At 47.8% G+C, this 13,447-nt stretch overlaps 4 protein-coding genes across 4 annotated transcripts; 2 read left to right on the top strand and 2 right to left on the bottom strand.

Annotated features, from left to right (window-relative positions):
- Positions 1–2,503: 2,503 nt before the first annotated feature.
- On the top strand, positions 2,504–3,173 carry EDB82DRAFT_484323 (uncharacterized protein). Its single transcript, XM_065608223.1, has one exon. It carries the CDS (start codon positions 2,795–2,797, stop codon positions 3,116–3,118), a length of 324 nt encoding a protein of 107 aa, XP_065465405.1. The 5' UTR covers positions 2,504–2,794; the 3' UTR covers positions 3,119–3,173.
- A 3,923-nt stretch (positions 3,174–7,096) lies between these two features.
- Positions 7,097–8,653, bottom strand: EDB82DRAFT_484312 (uncharacterized protein). The gene is made up of 3 exons (XM_025731572.2): positions 7,878–8,653; positions 7,583–7,777; positions 7,097–7,450 (listed from the first exon to the last, which is right to left on the bottom strand). Exons 1-3 carry the CDS (start codon positions 8,329–8,331, stop codon positions 7,308–7,310), a joined length of 792 nt encoding a protein of 263 aa, XP_025590584.1. The 5' UTR covers positions 8,332–8,653; the 3' UTR covers positions 7,097–7,307.
- Positions 8,654–10,127: 1,474 nt separating this feature from the next.
- On the top strand, positions 10,128–12,273 carry EDB82DRAFT_550027 (uncharacterized protein; the record flags this gene model as incomplete). The annotated part of the gene is made up of 2 exons (XM_025731573.2): positions 10,128–10,236; positions 10,295–12,273. 2 exons carry the CDS (start codon positions 10,128–10,130, stop codon positions 12,067–12,069), a joined length of 1,884 nt encoding a protein of 627 aa, XP_025590585.1. The 3' UTR covers positions 12,070–12,273.
- Positions 12,274–12,321: 48 nt separating this feature from the next.
- Positions 12,322–13,322, bottom strand: EDB82DRAFT_484308 (uncharacterized protein). Its single transcript, XM_025731574.2, has 2 exons — positions 12,581–13,322; positions 12,322–12,528 (listed from the first exon to the last, which is right to left on the bottom strand). Exons 1-2 carry the CDS (start codon positions 12,857–12,859, stop codon positions 12,466–12,468), a joined length of 342 nt encoding a protein of 113 aa, XP_025590586.1. The 5' UTR covers positions 12,860–13,322; the 3' UTR covers positions 12,322–12,465.
- Between the last annotated feature and the right edge of the window lie 125 nt (positions 13,323–13,447).

The raw sequence follows: 13,447 nt of genomic DNA, 5'->3' as shown, positions 1-13,447 counted from the left end.
TGTGGGTTGACAGGCTGGTAGTGATGATATTAATGCCTGCCCAAGATCTGGAACAACGTCTCAAGTGGATCGAGTTATGACAGGGGTCAACAGGTAGCTAGGTAGCCCTGCCTGAAGGTTTGCTCCAGCCAAACTGTACTGTAGAGCGAGTGTGGGACGGTTGGGGTACAGTAAACTGTACGTATATGTGTATGCAAGTATGTACGCAGACAGGTGATAGGTATGGCACGGGCTCGATTTGTCCGTCTCGGGGATTTTGAGTTGGCGTCTGTCTTACACCGACAGCGATAGTTGCTATTGTGTCCAAACAGAACCCGAGATGTGTCGGGGCGTGGACAAGAAAAGGGTCCTTGTCTATGGTCTTGGTGGTTATGGCCCTTGTCAGTTTAACCCCAGCAGAGAGGCGAGAGGCCTTGTCCTTGCTGTGCTCTGGTCGTCCTTTTTTCCTTTCTCGTCCTGTCTGTGTGACTGGTGACGGAAAGCAACAAGGGTGCTATATGTATGTTTGTCGATGACAGGTAATTGATACGGATGGGCAGTAAGACTGAATACTAATTGGCAATGCAACTCTAAAAACGTCGATCAACGCCGCAGAAGATGAAAATTGATGATGGTGAGAAGAGAAGTAGTTCATCAAAAGCCCTGACCCAGGAATCCGGAGCAAACGGCTTTCCTTTATACTCACTCAAGCATGAGATATACCAAAGACTAACCTGAGAACCAGCGTGACGGGACGGGGTCTCGGCTCCAGCAACGACAAGCTCGCATCCGCCGCTTGTAGTATCGGTACGGTCAACTTTGTTCATTCTCAGAATGCGTTTTTTGCCATTGACCACGCGTTACGTAGGCTGGCTTCTTGAGAGTATGTCTTTACCTTTCCACTTTTTCTTGTTGTCTGCCAGGCCGCCGCCATAGATGTAGCCATGGATCGTCCCGGGGCGTCAGGTTTGACCACGGGGGTGTGGGTTGGACGGCCGATGTCTATCAAAATGGACATTATGCGAGGGAAAAGAGCAAGCACGGCAGAGCAAGAAAGGGATTGAGAAGAAGAAGAAGAAAAAAGGGGACCACAAATCGAAGCAGGGGTGTAAGAAAAGTTTAAACCCGCTGAGAAAGGATGCGGCGCACATTTTTAGTACTCAGTACTTCAAAGGAATTGGGTGTATGGTGGGCATTTCGTTTTGGTTTTCTTTTAAAGTTTTGCTTCCCTTCGGTCGTAGTGTATGTAGGCAGGGGAGTGCCACGATAAGCCGTGGGGCCTGGAAGGGTAAGGTAAAGGGTATCAGAGCCACTCAGACGACCAACCAAGGAAGGGGTGCAAGGCAAAAGGCAAAAAGGAAGAGAAAAAAAAAAAGCAGCTACGCCATAACGAGAAACGTAGTGAAGTGCGCCGGACCCAAAGTCTATTTGCACCAGAAGGCCAGGTAGTTCAGAAATGGGCTTTTGACTTCTGACCTTTTTTGGATTCAGACCCTCATGAGACCTGGTTCGGTGTGACTCGGTATTGCAAGTGCAACTGGGGCCACTTGAGTAGGAAACCTGGTCTGAAATGACCCAAGGCGGGTGGGAATAAGGAATTAGCAAGTTTTCAATCTTGTTGCTGTAGATCTCCAGATCCAAATCCATAGACGAACGGTGGTGCGAAACAACACACTGACGGTCTTGGAACAGACCGTCGTGAAGTAATCTAGATAACGCAGTTCCCTCTTTGGGTACACCAATGCAGAATTGGCAGAGTATGACCAGCGTTTAGTGGACCGACCCGGCCTGACCTGGCCTGACGTTGACATGAGTGGCAGTTATCAGTTGTGGCGGAGCCGAGTTTCGACTTGATGGATGTTGCCCTAATTGTCCATTGCCCGTGCCGTCCTGTCCTGTCTCGGAAATAATGTTTCAAAAAATCTCGACTTAGCCGGTATCTTGGTGACGACCAGGATGGTTATGCTGTGATAGTGGACTGCAAAGCATAATCCGTGGGCCCTGAAATCTTAGTCAGTTGTATGTAATAGCAACTTGCGGAAGTTGGGTTGGTCCTCTTGTTTGGGTTTCCGTTTCTTCACGTTCACTTCCGCTGATGTTAGACAAGCATGCAACGTTCTGAAGATGCCCGAAAGAGAAAGGTTGGTAGGGAGGGCCCTTACACAGTGGGTGTTGGTTGGCTCAATCAGTGCCTACTACTAGGAAAGTGCGGTGCCTACACTGTCCCTAGGTGGCAGGCACCCCGGCTCCGGCTCGGCGAGGCGAATGGCGCTTACCAAACTGGCAGGCATGAACTTCTGACATTTAGTGGGGATACATGCATTACGCCCCAACACCCGCGGCAACCACAAGTACAACAATCGCAATTGCCTGGGGACCTATAACCCAAAAGAGGCAACCATCCACTGTTAAGCGCGATTGACTTTAGTACCTGTCTCCCTATAGAGTTAGGCTCTTCCTCCTGACTTTAAATGGGGGTGTTGGCAGATCCAGATGGAGCCTTCACGCTTACCTTTAATGTGATATTGCTTAGCATCCTGGATGCTACTATTCTCTCCATAATGAGGTTCTACTTTGTTACTAAAGTTGGTAGTATCATTTGTTTTTTTGTGTAGTGAATTGCGTCGTTTATGTCATATTGAACATGCGGTCTGGAAAGAACTGATTTGGGTTTGCATCTGTACACAACGAGTAGTTGAAAGCGCCAGAGTAGATGCATTTTCAGTAAGCCAGCCTGCCCCAGCTAGACTAAAGATGCCACATAAATGATCCAATGTTTCTGGTCTGGATCTATTGATTCCCTACCTACCTACATATGTATGCTGCTGAGCTTTCAGCTTGGGTCAGGTCAAGCCAAGCAGCCCTATGTGCTCTACTCGGAGTTTGTCCAAGCCCTTGGCGTCCTGGTCAACGGCGTCATGGAGCTGGCGACCCTGATACCCACAAAGCTTCTGGATTCTTTCTAGCACCGGCATCGGCCTTCTTCATACCTCCAGATCAAGCCATGGTCCATCTCTTAAGCTTTTGTCCCTGTCGATTCCATTCCTCAGCCATCGAGAGTTCAAGTGCCTCTGAGGCCAATGGCATGTACGCAACTCAAAGGGCAAAAAAGTTAACAGTGATATCTGTGCTACATTGACTTTTGGCAGGCCTTTGTTTTTGTTTTTTTTTAGCTTTTGTGCGTTGCCAAATAAATTCAGGGTTCCTATAGATGGGGACGTCATACCGTGACAACTAAATTAGATCCATGGCAGATGATGCAGTCAATGCACTGACTGCACACTAATTAATGGATAGCAGATGATTGACAGGCTGGCGGTGATGCACCGGAAATGCAATGCAACCACTCCCCACGCCATCCGCTACACACTCAAGGCAGCATACATACATACCTAGGTACCTACCGGGTTGATTGTGTGCATGTAATTAGGCCTTTGACTGTTTTGTTGTCCGTAACTTTTCTTTTTGCTCGGTAGTCTGAAATAGGGTTCGTACAACTCATCAAACACGACACGACAGACAACAGGTATTAGTGTTGAGACCAACGTGTGGGTTGCAGAAAGTGCAGCGTACATAAACTCTACGCTCCATTTTTTTTTTCTCCCTCTAACTGTAGGTACTAACGTACATACAGCACTCACGTTGGCATTAGATCTACCGTGTTGGCCAACTTGATCTGCTCAATCCCTACAGCTCATCAGCTCTGAATGGAGTTGTCTCTGAGTCTCACTACCTGAGCCCTTGCGGTTGTCACCTTATCCTGTCTGTGGTTCGCTACTCAAGGTGCTGCCCAAACTTCGCCTAAAAGTCTAATTGTTTTGTACCCATCGGGCTACATTGGCACTGGGTGTAGATAGGTATAGGTTCGTCGTAACTGCAAGTTGACTCTCGTACCCAATAAACTTATTTATTAGGTGGTTAGTTAACACAAACAAGATACTTGCTTTGCTTCACCGACTGTTCCGCCATTCATGGTGGTGTCTACCGCTTGGTGCCTCCGTCACGCGGTCATTTCTGACTATACGACCTAGGCGCTCGATCGTCTAGCTAATTAGTTTGGTACCGTCCTGAACTGTATTTTGTGGTCGTAATTTGGCTAATGGACTGTTCCGTGCCTCTATCGAGTCAGCCTCAGGTCGTCATATCCACCTGGTAACTAAGGTAGGCAGGCAGTAATAGAAGATTAGACGCGGTGCCTGTCCAGCCGAGGTGCTTTGGGGCAGTTGGGGGACTGAGTAATTTACCGCCGGGCTGTAGGTTTATTCAACTTGTGATGGAAAAAAGTCTGGGCCTTTTTGATTGGGTACATATTTTTGACTTTGACAAAGACATGAATCACAACTGCACAATCAAAGTCTAACCCAAAAAATCAAAAATCAAAATCAAAACCAAAACCAAGTTTCCCCTATTTCATCATGCATTTTCATTTTGGAACCTGGGTTGGGACGATCACACAGCAAATGCTCAGTTCCGATATTGACAAGAAGCCTGAGCGTAAACGCACATGCGCATGCATGAAATGGCCGCGGCAGGACACCCAATACAGTATCAACGCCAAGACATTGAAAGGGTGACAACAAAAGTGACAAGCGACATATTATTTCCAGTCTCATTTCCATGCATGTCTCCCCGATGTTGCAGCAGCAGCCTCCTGTGATACCTGGGCTGATCGACAAAGCAATAGTCCGCTAGTGTTTCTTGGTCTCACCGGCTAGACAATAACGGACACATCACCGGGTGCTTTGTTACAAGTCGTATTGTCGATACATAGTTACTGCCTCATTATAGTGGACTTTGCCTGGGAGTGGATGATGTTTGCCTGGTCCACCACATGGTTCCGCTTGAGATCTTTGTCCCGGAGAATGTGTGGGGGATCAGGATCCATGCATGTTATTGTCAATGCCAACCCTGCCCTGAATCTTGTATTGTATCCACTCATAAATGTGTGCATGCACTTCTGTATTGTACTGATAATGGTGTGGTGTAAGCCGAATATTGTGCACTTCCGAGGTAGCGAGATAAAGTCTGGAATCAGGAGGCTGAGCGAATATTGAATCTGTGACATATCCATGTTATGGGTGATGCCAATAGTATCTACTGGTGCAACTCTGGGGCCTCCTATCAATAATATTGGAATAGTTTAGAGGTACCTAAGTCTGCTGGCTTAGGCTTGGCTCAGGAACATGAGTTTAGTACCCGACTTAGAAGGGGGAAGGACCACTTTTTCCCACATGGTCAACCGCCGTCTGATCCTTGGAAAATATAGTATATGTCTTGATACCTATTTTGCAATATGGGCAAAGTATCTAGATCTGTTTGTTTTGAGCCTGGACCATCAAGTCTTGCCCAAACGCTTTTTTCAGTCTGTCCCAATACCATACAGGCAGTAGGTTGTAGGTAGCAATTTCACGACCCCGTCCACTATTATCCTAAGCGTGCCCACCGCTGCTTCATCGCCAAACTCTATTCTTTGAGCACCAATTGCTCTCCCTGTTCTTGTTCATGTTTGCTTGCTAAGCCGTTACTATAGTCGTTTACTTTGGGCCGTTGAGCCGATCATTTCAGGGATCCCCTGTCCAGACAAACACAAACCTACTGTCGCGTACCCTATCCATAAAAGTCAATACATTTTTACCTTGGCCCTTTCTTATTGTAAGAAAGTTCTTGGTTTTGACTTTGCTTTGCTGTACTGTACTCTGTTGGTTGGCGAATTGATTACCGTTCTTAGTCTGTTAAACCCTACCCGCCCGGTCTCATGGCGCAGGATTACGGGCACAGGTAAATACGATATAATCAAAGAAGTAAATATTAGAGTTTGATTCACGAACGGTGAAAGAACGACTCGCGTCCACCCAACATGAATATCACATTACATAACCATACGTAATCAGTGGGGAGCAATACCCCTTGTGTCATTGATACCTACCTACTGATCAGGATTCCAATTTACCCTTTTCTCGGAGCCGCGAATTGGCGCCGATACAAATACGCAGGCAGTTATGCCTATCAAACCATGACATGACATGGAAAGAAACTCTCTTACAAGTTCTTCTCCACTTGATCGAACTAAAAGACGTGGAACAGGATCAATCCCAGTCAATTCTCCAGTTACTCGAAACAAACCATTCATCTCCAACTCTTATTTCCGCCCACTAAAGCCCGCTTTGTTACTACTGCAAGGGGTTTCTGCCCGGGGGACTTGTCATGACTGACACTGACGCCGACATTGGCTTGTCTTGCCTTGCCTTGCCTGACTTGGACCGCGCAGTGATCAAGGGAATCTAAAGCCCCCGAGACTAGGCCTCAGCTAGGATCTTTTTACTTCGGCGCCATCAACAGCTCCACTTCCTTCGAACGGGGTTCTTTCCAGTCTTTTCTAGATCGCCGAAATCATTTGTTTCGCCTCTTCGCTCTTTGTTCCTTCGCCGGCGTATCACTTGTTCAACGGCCAGCCGTGGCATGACACGGGCTAGAACGTATTGTACACATGTCGTGGGTCAAACATGAGTGAGACGACAAAAAGTCAATCCGTCCGTAATCACCGCCTCTTCTAAAAGTTCTAGCCTTCTTCTCCTCCGGGTTCTTCACTAACCAACCAGCTAACTAGCCTCTCTAACTATACGTGATCGTTCTTTTCCCCTGTCACAGGGTTTCCTTGGCGTTTCGAGGCTAGGCCGTTCCGGAGTCTCAGCCGTCAACCCAAACAAGAGATGCGCCACGAGAACCTCAAACAAGCCTCAATAAGCTTTGCAGAGGGGATATTGCGCCGAAATATCTATAGCTGCAACGCTGCAACGTCGTCAAGGGCGCCATGTTTTCGCCTACTTGGAGCTTAGACAAGAGACAAATCTGCCAAGCCTTCCGCCGTGGCTATTATTGAACTGCGGCTTAACCACACGTGCCCGTTTCATTGTACACATGACTTGCGTCACTCTCATTTGCCGCCATTGTTTTTGAGTTTGATGGCTTATACCATCTTGAGCCAGTACCTGAATGCACGTTCAGTAACGGTAACAGATCGCAGGCTCGGCGCACCCGGACTCACTCGATCTACCCGAATCCAAGATTTCAAATACTGCGATCCAGCCACAGCCAACGATGATTACATGCACAGCAAGTAGGTAGAAAACATGAGTACAGTACTATACAATCAACTCTATAGTGAAGCCCAACTCCAGCATCAACTGTTATGCGTAATTCTAGTTATACAAAAAAACATGGCTGAGTGGCTCTGACTAGAATCGAGACGTTTCATAAATGGATCGATTCCGTCTTCTGAGGCTTGGTCGGTTCTCAGTCTGGAACCGTCATGATACCATCTCCAGCACTTACGCCTTCTTCTTTCCGATATTCCAGCCCCAAGATCGGAGCACCTTGACAGCCTTGGGCGTTACGGCGGCCGTTAAAGGCACTCGAATAAAGATAAAACTTTTGTGAATGGCGTACGCCAACGCCAGCTGAGTTGCCAAGCCTGTCATAGAAGATTGAGTCGTTAGCCTTTCTCACCAACTGACCCAGCGGTCGGTCTCCCACCCCCATAGGAGGAGTGAACAAGAGCATTCTCTCCTTCTGCCCAGGGGAAAGGTGTGTGGTTTGCACTTACTAGCATCGACGCGATTGCGCTCCTGAGCCTTCTCAACCCCCCAGGTAGCCATCTCCATCTTGTCACTAATTTCGTCATCGCCCAAGGCCTTGGCCTCAGCCTTCCGGAAAGACTGCCAGTAAGTGTGCCAAGCTTCCCGAACAGAATCGGGGATCATCTGCTTGACCGTTGACATCACACGATGCTCGACCTCACCTAACCCCGCCAGCGGCACACGTTAGCAATCGGTTTGGCAACGAAGAAGACCCGCACAGTCATATCGACGGATATGGTTGAGGCCGCGGCAGTATCTTACCAATCTTCTCAGGTCCAACCATCCTGACAAACAGGAAGCAGAAAGGAAAGTCCAGAACAGACAGTCCAAGGTAAACGCCAACGGTCACCCAGCCATATTCCTTTGTGAGTTTCCTAAGTCTGGCACTGAGGCCCTTGGCTTCATCGGTTTTGCCAACGGTCGGCCCTTTGTTCGTCTTGCGCTTCGTTGTGAATCGAAATCCACGCCTCAACACACCTTGGAGCATGCTTGGCGTTGTTGTGGTTCCGGGTGTAAAGCGGGTGTTCCTTAGACGGGCCATCATGCCTTCCCAGGGGAGGGCCCCGGTCTTCCATCTCCAAATCTGACGCCCAGTTTGGTTTCCTGACTGCGACGTGAAATGCCTTGCCCATGCGCCATTCCAGGCTGCCTGTCGAGCTGACTGGCCAAAAGCTCGTGCTGGCGCGTGCACGCCGCGAAATGGCTGTCTTAACATGGCTTCAACTAGAAGAAAAGATTTTGTGTCTGTTCACACAAAATGTCAATGCCTCGAGTTGCGATCAAACAGAACGTCGTGGAAAACCTCGTGATCGGTTTGGGTCGGGTCAGAGGCGATAATAACTCGTAACTGATCGGAGCTTTCGGAGTTAGGGCAGTATGTTTGTGTGATTGTAAATATGCGGGAAACCGTCCAGATTCATAATCAAAGCATTGCGTCTCTCGATATGGGCTTCACTGTAATTGCGCCCCCTTGTTGTTCTATAAGAATTGGCCGTTTCGTTGAATTGGAAATTTTTGGATGTTCCGCAAGCTTATGATGGAAAAACCACGCCACAATGCAAATCGTCATTACGCCACGTATATTGGGTGGCTGTGCTACCACGTGCTTCAAACAACGGCAACGAAGCAAGCAATTGTGACTGTCTCAAAAACAAGAGTTTTCAACTCGCGCTACACATCTCGAGACACTGTCTCGGGTTGCTGTTGCAATTTGGCGATGTTCAAAAAGCTTGGTTGGGAAGAGCTTGTTGTCTAAAAGCTCGCATTGCTGGTCTCGGGTCGCGTCGTCAACGCAAGTTTACTGTGTAGCACAAGTATCGAGACGTGGATTGTCTCAAGCTACAATTTCCACATTCTGAAGTTTGCACTTGTGTCGAGTATTGTTATGCCTGGGAGGTTAGCTACATCCTTCTTATACACAGCAAGTTGAATTGACAAACCTTAGGGTAGGAATCGTACTTAGACGCCAGTCTAGGAGGTCAAAGACAACATAGCAATTAGAAAAAGATCTATCAAATAGTTTTTATTGTTAATGTAATAGTGAATTTAGAACGTGGTGAGTCGCAGGTATGGAGTCCGGTGATTACAGACTATATTCTCATATCCCTTGCCTGTTTGCTTCGACTATCTATTAACATGAGTCTGTTAAAAATGCAACGAGCTAGTATACAAGATGCCAGGGGAAGCGTGGCAGTTGAGTGACTGTAGTAACGAATCGCATCTGGAACATAATCTGCAGTGAAACCATGGGGCGAAATTCATATTGGGATGGAGGTTACAAAAGAGCGAAGTGGCGTCTTGGTGTTATAAGTCTGAAGGTAGGACGATAATCGTGTGTTTGTGCTGCGTATAGATGTAATGAAATTGAGGAGTTTGCTATTAACTACAAGTTCTTTCTCATTCTTTTCTCAGCTGCCGATGCTTGTCACTTGATCTCGGCTTCGATTCACTGTATATGTCAGGTATTCAGGCATTGCTTATCAGGTGAGATTTTTTGATATTGTTGCTGGCAGTGGCAGGCACTGATGGAGGTTTCGTCCGATATCGCATCTTAACTACACTGGACGTGCCTTCCTCAAATCTCCATCACTGTCTAGGTATCTTACCTTTCTGTCCGCTAATCTGATAATCCAACAACGATTCTAGCGCATACTAGGAACATTTTTGAGCACCTGCTTGTCTTTTCGACTTACCCGTATTGAATCTTCACCTTCAACGGCTTACCAAGTCATCACCCCTTCTTATACTTGGATCTGAAAGGTCTTTTTTTGGCTGCGAAATGGAAGAGCTCTGGTGACTAAATACTGAACAAAAATCCCAATTTATCACCAGATACCTATTCTGAGCGCCTTCGCTCTCGACCGTCCACCGATTAGTTCTTTCAATTTTGCGTCGCCCCGATCAGGTGCGCTGAATCGAACACAGTCACTCATTTACAAGCCACCGTCGACTCCAAGCACTCGTTCACCTCGTCTACAATATTTCTATTCATTGTCATCCAAGACGTCAAGGATGACTAGGACTATCACATACGGAAAAAGGAGAAACAGGAACATCTTATCGACGCTAGGGTCACGCCCGCAGAAAAACGCAGCCAATACATCACTGTTCAAGAAACTGAGTATGTTTATTTCAAATCTGTTCCATGACAGCCCCCCTTTTCTCTAACTACTACATAGCACCTGATCTAAGTTCTGATGGTAATACAAAGCGCACCTCACGAAAGAGAGCGATGGCGAAACCCCAGACTGCAGAAGAAATGGCAAGTTGGTTGCTAGACGATTCCACTCTTGACTGTCCAGAGAACTGCGACGAAGATGCTTCTCTTAAAAAGCGCCGAGCCAATACACCAGAGATCTCGCTTTTTCAGGCGGACGAAGCAGCAATTTCGCCTCTCAATCTCCCTTCACCTCTCGAAACACCGCCTAACCCATCTGGAAAGTTACCCCAGAGGCCACGGGTGGATAAATTCCCACAAAGAAGTCCAGGAAAGGTTCCAAAACGGGCTGCCACTACTCGAATACGCAAAGACCGATCCCAAAGACGCACAAGCACAAACCTGAAGCGACAACTGTCTCTTGATCCTTTAAAGTTCCATCCCACAAACAGCTACAAGATCACGGCGCCCGTGGCCCTTACTGTTGTTGATGGAAACGTCAGAAACCGTGTTACAGAGGGCCTAAGCACACCTTCTATCGGGGAATCATGTGCTAACGGCGACGCTATCAACGGAAAACTTGTTGCCATGCTAGCCGCAACTGATGCTCTTAAGTCAATACCACAGCGGACCAACTCTTCAAGCTCAAGACTTACCCGTATGGTACCATCAAAAGTACTTGCTAAAGTCTCAAATGCCTGGGATAGATTCCATCCGAAAGCCACATCTCAAGAGAAGGGGTGTCAGTACAAATCCGCCTTCGATGACGCAGAAGTCACAAGGCTCGACACGCATGAGTTTGATCCCTCGCCTGTCTCACCTGATAATATGTCTCCAATAAGTAACATTGAGATCCGCCTGAATGAAGGGGATAACCTCAACAAGCGAAAAGTGCAGCGAATTGTAGGGGGTCGGGTGAACCGAAAACCACTAGCTGATGATGGAAAATCTCTTAGGAGCGGAAAGCCTATCGAAGATCCGTACTCTGAACGTGATAGATGGCACACCCCAACAACCTTCGAGCATAGGCTGATGGCTGTCCCAGAGAAGGAGGAAGGAGGACTGCTCGTCCTTTCACGTAGCCCATTCGAGTCTGAGAAGGAATTCGACAACAACATTGAAGATAGGTTCTTGAACAGTACGCCGGTTGGTTCCTCGACGCCTCGGATAATAGTTGAACGAGCCTCTGTTTCGAGCGACGAGTGCATCTCGACAGCCGATAGCATGAGTCCTTCCCGGAGGCGACTTGCTAACAAGTTGAGCTACCCACCGTTGAAGTTTGACAAAGAGACGCCGGCTCTAGACAGCCATTCTGGATTTAACGTTGGCAATCCAAGCGAGGGAGCCGCAGCCGACTCGGTCAGTCAACCTCGGCGGGCTTGGGAGCAAACAACGACAGGTTTTACTTCTTTCGGTATTAAGAGGACTAAGAAGCACCCATCGCCTAGCAAGGAAACTCTAGAAGATTTGGAAAGTAAATTGCGACGGTACGCTCATGACCAAGCCTCCAGGGCTGGTGGCGACTGCCCAGGTGAAGTAAATGCAGGTTACGTTGACAAGAGCCCTTCTTTGAGCCCGTGTGAGAGAAACAGGTTGAGTTTGACCCGTCTAGCTATCGCCAACATCGACGAGCTAGCAAACCCGGCATATGATGGAGGGCATCACCGGCGAAGTTCTTCAGCATCGACGACCAGATACCCATCACAAACCAAGGTCAAGCTACACAGGGATATACGCTTGGCCCCACCTCATCGCCCAGCAGGATCTTCTCCCCATGATGTAGACGAGCTGCATTGATGAGTGAGGTTTTGGGATCACTAAACGATGGCTGAGACACTCAAATTCATAATTATCTTTTATATGGAACGGGGGATATGACCTCCAGTGGGCAAACACAGGCTGGAAAGCAATAGCACTTGTCAAAGAAGGCCATTTTTCATAGTGAATCGAGATGGACAGACACAGGATCGAGGATTCAGAGCAGTCAAGCATGATCACGAGGTTGTACTAGATAAGTCGCTGGCGACGGACATGGCATAGGACAAGTTATTTGTGATGGGTATAGTAAATTATACAATTCTTCTCTCAACTCTCACTAGAGGGTATCAACGCTATCATAGTCGTACATGTGTATATGTGATCCAAGTTCAGAATGCCCTGCATGGTCGCTACATTTCATGTTGTTGAACGTGTTTAGTAGCGGCGGTGACGAGCACCACGGCCATCAGTGCCGTGCATGCGTCGAGTGCCAGCAGCCTATCGCGGCGTTAGTAATTATATCAAAGAAGATCGCGAGTGAGTGTCATACCTTGACGCCAGGACGGCGAGTCAAGCTGCCCTTGATCTTAAGGAGAGCACCGCTGACCTTGTCCTTCATAGAAGGTCGGCGCTGGTGGTGGTGAACAGGAGCAGCGCCATGTGTGCGTCGTGCAGTAGAACCGCCGCCGAACATTCCACGACGGGGCTTTGTCGTGGTAGTAGTAGTGGTAGTGACAGTGTGACGGTTGGAACGAGCTGGAGCACGACGGCGAGTGCTGAAGATGGAGCGACGAGGGGCAGAGTGACGGTGAGTTCGTGTAAGAGGCATGTTGGGTGATTTGTTTGGTATAATGTTTATTGGTTGCAAGTGTTTGTTGTTTGGGGGTATGAAGAAGAAGTTGTGTTTATCTGCAAGGATGTGTTGTGTTTAGATGTTGTTCTTTAGATGATGGTTCTGATATTGCTTCTTAGACTGGCCTCAGCGGGACATTATATACAAATTTTGACATGGACGAAATCATCTCAATCACAATCATCATCCCGGCCAAGGACATTATTGCATCACCTATTACGATCACTGATGAAATAAGAGCAAGGAAACTTGATCAGCAGTTTGAGAATAGTGCAGGTCTGATCAATGGAGCCTACGTCGGCTTTGGACCCTTGGGGAATAAGCATCATCGTAGTTTGCTGCAGGTCAAAAAGACCCTGAAATAAATTGAAAGCAATAAAAACTTGGAAAATCGACATGAGATGGTCTTCTTGGGGACTCTGTAGTGGCGGATTTGACGTTTCGGAGGTGCAATGGCACGTCACTAGGTGGTTTGGGGAGAAGCCTGATTGGCAAGGTGGGTGAGGGATCCTTGTAAAGATGCAGGGTCCTTGGAGGGTCTGGTTCTAAAAACAGGGGATCGTG

This window comes from Fusarium venenatum, assembly GCF_020744135.1.
Source record: "Fusarium venenatum strain MPI-CAGE-CH-0201 chromosome Unknown EDB82scaffold_1, whole genome shotgun sequence".
NCBI classification, from domain to species: domain Eukaryota; kingdom Fungi; phylum Ascomycota; class Sordariomycetes; order Hypocreales; family Nectriaceae; genus Fusarium; species Fusarium venenatum.
Note: the sequence above shows the minus strand (reverse complement) of the source record. Positions and strands in the feature narration are given on the sequence as shown.

Coding starts and splice junctions, on each gene's coding strand:
- EDB82DRAFT_484323 (XM_065608223.1), top strand. CDS start 2,795: ATGTATGCTGCTGAGCTTTCAGCTTGGGTCAGGTCAAGCCAAGCAGCC.
- EDB82DRAFT_484312 (XM_025731572.2), bottom strand. CDS start 8,331: ATGTTAAGACAGCCATTTCGCGGCGTGCACGCGCCAGCACGAGCTTTT. Junction 7,778..7,877: donor GGTTGGACCTGAGAAGATTG/GTAAGATACTGC, acceptor TGGCGGGGTTAG/GTGAGGTCGAGCATCGTGTG. Junction 7,451..7,582: donor GCGCAATCGCGTCGATGCTA/GTAAGTGCAAAC, acceptor CTTCTATGACAG/GCTTGGCAACTCAGCTGGCG.
- EDB82DRAFT_484308 (XM_025731574.2), bottom strand. CDS start 12,859: ATGCCTCTTACACGAACTCACCGTCACTCTGCCCCTCGTCGCTCCATC. Junction 12,529..12,580: donor CTCGCCGTCCTGGCGTCAAG/GTATGACACTCA, acceptor ACGCCGCGATAG/GCTGCTGGCACTCGACGCAT.